Source organism: Charadrius vociferus, unplaced genomic scaffold (assembly GCF_000708025.1).
Source record: "Charadrius vociferus isolate BGI_N301 unplaced genomic scaffold, ASM70802v2 scaffold39, whole genome shotgun sequence".
Taxonomy (NCBI): Eukaryota; Metazoa; Chordata; class Aves; order Charadriiformes; family Charadriidae; genus Charadrius; species Charadrius vociferus.
In genome coordinates this window covers 4,069,622-4,077,218 of record NW_009650188.1, presented here as the reverse complement: position 1 = coordinate 4,077,218, position 7,597 = coordinate 4,069,622, and the positions used below count along the sequence as shown (strand labels likewise).

Here is a 7,597-nt window from a genome sequence, read left to right as displayed (position 1 = left end):
AGGGTGGCCCCTCACTTCAGACCCTGCAGCTGGAGAGCTGGCCACCCCCCAGGATCTCAACCCCAACACATCGCAGACCTGGTCCGCCAAGCCTAGGTACCTGTTTGCCTTTTACCAGCAGTGAGAAAATATCTTAAATAGAAATTAATGATTTCTTTTTTAAAACAGAGATGTCACACAGTGGCGAGGAATTGTCCGTTTTGTTGTGACCGGTTGGATCCTAGGAGGCGGCCTGACTCACCCGAAATGCCCCAGCCTCTAGCAGTGGCACAGCTGGGAGGGAGGAAGGCCGAGCATCTCTCCTCTCTCCCTGTGCCAAACAGCTAAGACACTTCCAAATTTAAATAGACCATTTTCAGACCCATCCAAGAAAGCGCTTTGGGCTACAAGGTCCCGTATAAGTAACTGAAACACACCCAAGCAAGACTAGACATGGGTTGGATGTCCTGATGGGGCATCACCTCCATCTTTGCCCACCGCTGGGCACAGCTGCCTCTGCTTGGACCCACCACAGCGTGTCCACTGCCGCTGAGACCTGGGCTCCGGAGTGGCTCATGGGGCTGGAGGAACTGGAGACGCAGCCCTTTTTACCCATGATTAGCAAGGGCTGGAAAACTAACCTAAGGCCTTAGCAAGGCAAGCAAGCACTTAATTAACAAGTTGCCCTGATAAGACTCGAACAGCAGTCACCAACTGAGGACAGGGACCTCACTGGAGGGGGGGGAAAACACGACTCATCTGCACCTGGGGGGGTGTGTAGGACTGACCTTGTGCAAGCAGCGGTGGCCGACCGGTCTCCCCTGGAGCGCTGCGGGAGGCTGACGAAACCCCCCAAGGCAGGGAGGCGGTAGCTGTTCGCCCGATAAGTGAGCAAACATTGCACGCTCCGCAGCAGGCCCATGCTCCCTTTGAAGATGCTGCCAGGGTCAAGGGTAGCCAAGGGGTGGTGACCAGAGGGCTTTTGGAGGCAGAGCAGGCTACCTGGGCTGCAATTTAGGAAAGCCAATTAATAAATAGAAACGTGCAGAGGCACACACAAAGAAGAACAAAACAAACAAACAAAAAAAAGCTCCCTCCTGATGCAGCTCAGCTGCAATACCCACCTGTGACGCATTTAGGGGAAGAGGGGTCTTGGACCACAGCAGCCAGAAAAAGCCTTGTGCAACCCCCCTCCCTGGTTCCTGCCTCTTCCACCCCTTTTCTCAGCACCGGTCACCCTGCCCGATGCCCACCTTGCCACCCCTGACAGGAAACCATGGCATTGCTTCATCCCCGAGCCACCCCCTTTTCCCCACCTTCCCCCTGCCCCGGAGAGGGCTCTTTGCAGAAGGGACATGGCTGGTGCCAGCTCGGGGCCAGTTTGGCAGCAGCCCCGGCAATGGCAGCACCTACCTCTCGGCGGCTCTGCCCCACAACACGTGCAGGACCTTGCGCAGAGGCCGAGCGTCCCTTCAGCGAGCAGGGGCCGCCCGCTGTCGCCGCCGCGAAGCACGTGCTCGGCTTCAAAAGCGACCAGGGGGAAGCTGGAAGATGAGACCGTCAGGGGCAGGCGGGATTTGAGACCTAGAAATTGCTTGGCTCGGTTTGCTCTGTGCAAGGGTGGAGAATATCCCAGGGAGCGCTCAGCGCATGCCTTTCCCTGCAGTTGGAAATTGGTCGCAGTGTGCATTGGCGGGGTTGGTTTTGTTGTTTTTTGGGGTGTTTTTTTTTTTCCTCTTTTTTTTTTTTTTATTAGCGAAACGCGCTCCCAGCTAGGTCAGGGCCGCGTTAGCTGCGGCTGGCAGATTAATTTCAGACTAATGCACTTCGCAGCTCTGTAAGTGAGAGTGCAGAGATCCCCAAAGCGCTGCCCAAGCGGAGTCAGCAGTAGGATCCCAGCGTGACGCTGTAAATTATAAAAGGCAACCAGCCAAGTGCTGTTGTCCGCGTCCTCCCTCCCCTATGGCTGAATTCGGTCCCCGTCCTGCCATCGGCACATGCTTGACCTGGACCGGTGAAGTCAACAGAGCTGGCCACACGTATAAGGTTATGCGAACGATGTCGCTTGAGCTGGAGAAGAGGAACGCAAACGCAGAGCGTGCTGCAGGGGCTGTCAGGTGTAATGGGGTCAGAGCCCAGCCTTCTCCGTAAATCCCCGGCAAGGAAGCTACAGACAGATGGCAATAGGCTCAAAAATACTTCTCATTAACATAAGGAAATACCAGAGATGTCCTCTCTAAGCAAGCAAATCTCACACACCCAGGAGACCGAGCATGAAAATCGCATTAAAAAAAATAAATAATAATCCTAATATATTCAAGAAAGGAATGACTATTTAAAGCTGAACTGCCACACCTGAGACCTTAGACAATTCAAGTTGTAAGGTGCTACGGGCCCAAAAGGATCAAACCCATTGCTGACAGTCTTTGAGGTATCCTAAACTATTTATATGAGAACAGGCTGGGGCTGGGGGGGGAATCTTGCCCCAAAAGCTCGCTCTGGGCATTACTTGTGCTAGAGGGAGAGCAGGGTTGTGCAGCAAGGTGCTTGCACTGCTCCTTCATGCTGGAGTTTCCCACCTTGCAGGGGCTGTAGACCATCACCTGAGACCAAAAGCCATGCAGAGGTGTTTGGGGCTGCTGGGGGTCGGTGGGTACCGACCACAGCTTGGGGCAGGGGGGAAGGGAAACAACTCTCACCCTCCCCACAGCAATGAAAGGGGCAGGTTGGGCTGCCTGGGGAGGCTGCGAGCAGCCAAGTGACCGCAGGCATCGAGGCTGACCCCGTGGTCGGGCAGCCTTGGACTTTGCCGCTGCGGTGAGCCGGGCCAGTTTCTGTTGGGCAAGGATGGGAAACCCAGCCCCGTCCCCCTCTGCCACCCCAGCAGTGTGAGGCTCTGCCGCTGGCAGAGGTGGCCTCAGGTCTGCCGAGGGTGGGCTCTTCCCTGCATGTGGGGGGACAGAGGACATGGGTAATTCGGGCTCGGACAGGGAGGGAGCGAAGCCCTTCTGACGTGTTTGGTGTTGCAACGCTGCCCTTATCTTTGTACAAAGAGTCCATCTACTCTACGCTCCTCTCCGAGCCCCCTTCTAAATCTGGGCTGTGCTCATGCATCCACCTCTTTAAGCTTTTTTTTTTTTTTTTTTAAATTTTATTTTGGTTAGTAGCCACACAGCTCACATGAGCTCCTTTTGCAAGGGGTCGTTGCAGCATGATGAACAGGACAGATGTGCCCATACATGCACTGAGCAAAACCCTGGGAAGCTGCAGCTGGGCTGAATGGGACCTCTTGGGGTCTCCTCTTGGGGAGGGACTTCATGGAAGTGTCCCCATGCATTCCTACAGTAACCATGTCGGCCTGTTCCTGCTCACAACCTAGGTCCTTTCCTGGCAGAAACTGGCAGAGTCCTGCTGAGGTTAGCCCAGAGCCATACAGACACCAGCAGAGCTCCACCAGCCTCTGAGGGTCTCACTGGGCATCTGCTCAGTTGCCAACTAGAAAGTACATATTTTTGACAGTTGCAACCTTTCCCCAATGACTTTTAAGTCTTTCATGTGTGAGACTGCCACCACGCCAGCTCATCCCTACCTGCTCCTCTCCTCTCTTGGGTTTAGCAACACATATCCTTATGAATTTGTGGTGGGAGCTACTCCTCTCTAGGGTCTACCATAACTCCTTCCCGCAGCACTGCCTGGCACCACTAGAATAAGCAGATCACGAATCATAGAATGCTCTAGGTTAGAAGGAACCTTGAAGATCAACAAGTTCCAACCCCCCTGCCATAGGCAGGGACACCTCCCACCAGACCAGGTTGCTCAAAGCCCCATCCAGCCTGGCCTTAAACACCTCCAGGGATGGGGCTTCCACAGCTTCTCTGGGCAACCTGTTCCAGTGCCTTACCACCCTCAGAGTGAAGTTTTTTTTCCTAATATCTAATGTAAATCTACCTTCTTCCAGTTTGAAGCCATTCCCCCCCATCCTGTCACTACATGCCCTAGTAAAAAGTCCGTCCCCAAAACATTATTTTGCAGCTTGTGGTTTCGTTGTCACCACGTACATCCCATGCGCACCATGAGGACGTGCACACCACCCACTGCTGTTAAAGCCAACAGCTTCAATTAATGCAGCGTGGCCGGTGCCTTGCAGTGTGGCAGGACATGATCTCCCCAGGGCACACGTGTGTGCACAGACAGTTCAGCTGTGATCCCTAACACGCTTTCACGAGTCTGTCATGTCCCTCCTGGCCTGGTACAGCACCACAGTTACCCTCCTCGCACAGGGCAGCGCAGCAATGCACAAAGGAAAGAACTCACTTGCTCAAGGTGACAGAGCAAGCCAATGCCAGCAGCCCAGGACTGTCATCCTGGGGTCCCCAGCACCAGCCCAACAATTAATTAGGAGTCGTCCTTGTACCAATTGTGGCTGTGGAGGTACAAGCCCATTGCTGAGATGCAGACCCCTGTTGCTGCTGGGGACAGCTTTGTATTCCTGATTTGACAGCGCCACCTCGTGAGGTGGCCCCGCTCCTGGGGACACTGTGGGGTGCAGGTCCTGCCTCCCCGCTACCTGCGCCCGCTCCAGCTCCGGGGAGGTGGCACACCGTTACCCATGTTTCAACCTGCCCGTGCCCACGCAGGTGACAGTAACAGGGACCACAATGACAGCGACAGAAGGGGAAATGACGTTCAACGTAACGCAACTGTGTTTTGTGAACGGCCAGAATGAGAAAGCTCAGGGCGTCTTAGAAACACCAGGTTGGCAGAGCCTATCCTGCAGCCCCCCTTAGGCAAGTGCAGAAAAGATGTCCCGGTGCAGGAGAGGCCATAAAACCCTTCCCACGCCCACCAAGAGCACAGAGAAGCAGACTCACCTCCCTGCTACAAGGCACGCCAGAGACCCCAGGCGTGACAGTGCCCAAAACCTGGAGGGCACTAGCAGTCCTGCCAGGTCTGACGCCACGGCATTGAGGACAGGAGGATCAAATACCCACCTGGGGAGTAGATTCCTCCTCCCACCAGGGAAAGGGGTCACTGCTACTGCAAGTGAGATGTGCTTCTTTCTTTCTTCCTTTCTTCTCTTCCCACTGGAGGGTCTCCAAGGTTGGGTCTCAGTCCCAAATCTAATAAAGCAGGACAGCTAGTAAGGAATCTGGGGTTGCTTTGCTCAGGGCAGCTCTAGCAAGGGTATCCTGTGAGATTTCCGTCACCACCTGAGCAGACACAATGAGAGCAACCATGCATGGTACTGAGGTGCTACCAAGAACCCAGTTTGAAGGCAAGAAGTTTGCCTGAGTGGGGAGAGGGGAAGGGTTTTCTTTCAGGACTGCCCAAGTGGGTTTGCAGGGCTTATGATTAGAAAAGTGATATATCCCTGAAGGACAGCAAAGAGGGGGGTGCTGAGAGCCCTGTGGTGCCCAAGAGCCACACGACCACCGAGCACCAGGACAAGCGTGTCACAAGCAGCATGGCACTCCGGAACACATCCCTGGGACACGGCAGCATGACAGCCGCTGGTAAGTTACCTTTGCTGGAGGCTTCAGCCCCTCTAAGGACATCCCAAAGGGGACAGTGAGGAAAAAGCAACGTTACGCTTCTGAAACACGAGTCCTTGCTGTGACACAGCTGTGCCTTCACACAAGTGGACATTTCCACGGGCATCCACCCATCATTGGGCTGATGCCAACCCACCCCCTTGTCTCCAGATCTTTCAGGCATGAATAGAACTTCACAGGATAATGGGAGGTGTTGGGCACACTACGTAGATCTCCTGGGGGTCTGCAGCAACTGTCACTCTACCCAGAGCCGCAGCCTGCCCCCAGCCTGCTGATGCCTGCTAATTTAGGGGGATTTGCTACCAGAACTTGAGCAAGAACACTCGGGGGCATCAGAGCAGTGGGGCTGGAGTAGCAGCACCAAAGCACAACGCATGGTTCCTTGATAGCAGGGTTATACCTGCTGTATGGGTAAGGTGGAGGAACACAGCTCCTCTCCTTCACCCACAGGACCTCCTTTCTCCTGCCCCACAGATGCCACCACATTTGTGCCCAGCCTCCACGAACCGTTTACCTTTGCTATTTAGAAAGCTGCCATTCGAACTTTCCAGCTCCTACGTGCAGCTGGACCTTGGTGCTTTCCAAACACCCTGTGCCACCCACCCAGAGCACATGGGTGCACTGCAACCCAAATTCCGTGGACTGCCCCAAGTCCAAATCCTCCCATATGTGCACAGGACCAGCCCATATCGCACATCCCCTAGAGCTGTTCTGTTCCAGCCTCTCAAAACTCATCCTTTGGTTCACATTTACGTCACACTTGGCAACACAAAGCCCAGGTAACTTTCTCTTCTCCCCCTTGTAGCAACCATAGCCTCCACGGACATGAGGCTTCTGCTGAGAGATGATGTTTTTGTCGACTTTTTCAACACATTTCTGAACCTTCCTGTAAGTCCACTCTGCACCAGAAATCGTGGGAGCTTTCTGAGCTCTTCTCAGGTGAACTTTTTCAGCCTCTGGGGTGTTAGAGCCCCCAGGAAAAATGGGAATACAACACACTCAGGCTGGAAAATGAAGGAAACCTGAGGACCTCAGCTTGGAAACAGAGGTCTGAAAGGGCAGACAATGCCCTTCTCCATAGTGAGGACTAACTAGAACAGCTGGGCTCTGGGCTCCCCTGCCACCCTCCATCTCTTTCAGCTCTTCCCCTTCCTTTTGATACAGGTTTTTGGCCAGACACCCATTTACATCAGCAGCATGGGCCGGTGGGACCTCTGGCCAGAGCTGCCAAGCTGCCTGGTGAGAAAATGCCCCTTGCGATGAGGGTGAGGAAGAGGGAGGAAGGGCACAGGGGAGGGAAGGAGCCAGTTCCTTATTGCCAAGGCCATGCTCTCCGGCTTTCCTGCTCACTCAGCCAGTGGATTATTTCAAACTCAGGCATCATTTTGCTTTTAAGCACTGGGAGGAGCACAAGCCATTTAAAGTCCTGGTGCAGCTTATGGGGTCCATCCAGCCCTCAGTAAACATTGATAGTTGGAGTTCAGGAGAGCATGTGTGGTGGCAGAGAAGGAGGACACGAACATCAGCCCTTTCTGCCCTCTGTTCCTCCTGAATTCACCAGGAGTGAAGTCCTGTTGATCCTCAAACTAGCTCAGCCCTCCCCACGGACATCCCCACAGCCACCAGCGTCGTTTGCAGTGCTCAGATCCCGTAGCAAAAGGGAACCTGCTCCTCTCAGTGCTGCCGGCAAGCTGCCGTGCCTTCCTGCCTGTGCTCCGGGAAAGCATGCAGGCTGCGAGGAGAGAAGCCGTGCAGGCAGCCACGGCAGCACCGGGTCTTCCCAGGTTTGCGGGCAGAGCTCGCGGGGATGCGGGCAGGCGCTATAGCTCGAGCATCCCCCTTATTTCTCAGCACGGGGATGGCTTGCATCGCCGTCTAGCAATACGGCGCCTTCCCTGCCTCCTTCCCCCATAGCACGGGCCCGTTACTCACCCTAATCCCCAGGCAGGAGACGGCTCCTTGCTCACATCCTAATCCTCTCCTTGGGCACGGGGTGTGGGGGGGTTGCACCGCAGGATCCCAGCCCCCCGGCTTTACTGGCTTTGCTGGGGAAAGCAAACACGCGC

General features: G+C 54.8%; 2 protein-coding genes across 2 annotated transcripts in view; one reads left to right on the top strand and one right to left on the bottom strand.

The window, feature by feature from the left end:
- GLUL (glutamate-ammonia ligase) overlaps positions 1–901 on the bottom strand; it is a 14,037-nt gene extending 13,136 nt beyond the window's left edge. Inside the window, exon 1 of the mRNA XM_009892837.1 lies at positions 768–901. Coding sequence (XP_009891139.1) covers positions 768–901 — 134 coding nt within the window. The remainder of the gene's footprint in view (positions 1–767) is intronic.
- Positions 902–5,479: 4,578 nt separating this feature from the next.
- RGSL1 (regulator of G-protein signaling like 1) overlaps positions 5,480–7,597 on the top strand; it is a 14,915-nt gene continuing 12,797 nt past the window's right edge. The window contains exons 1-4 of the mRNA XM_009892923.1: positions 5,480–5,492; positions 6,337–6,419; positions 6,696–6,770; positions 6,886–7,003. Coding sequence (XP_009891225.1) covers positions 5,480–5,492; positions 6,337–6,419; positions 6,696–6,770; positions 6,886–7,003 — 289 coding nt within the window. The remainder of the gene's footprint in view (positions 5,493–6,336; positions 6,420–6,695; positions 6,771–6,885; positions 7,004–7,597) is intronic.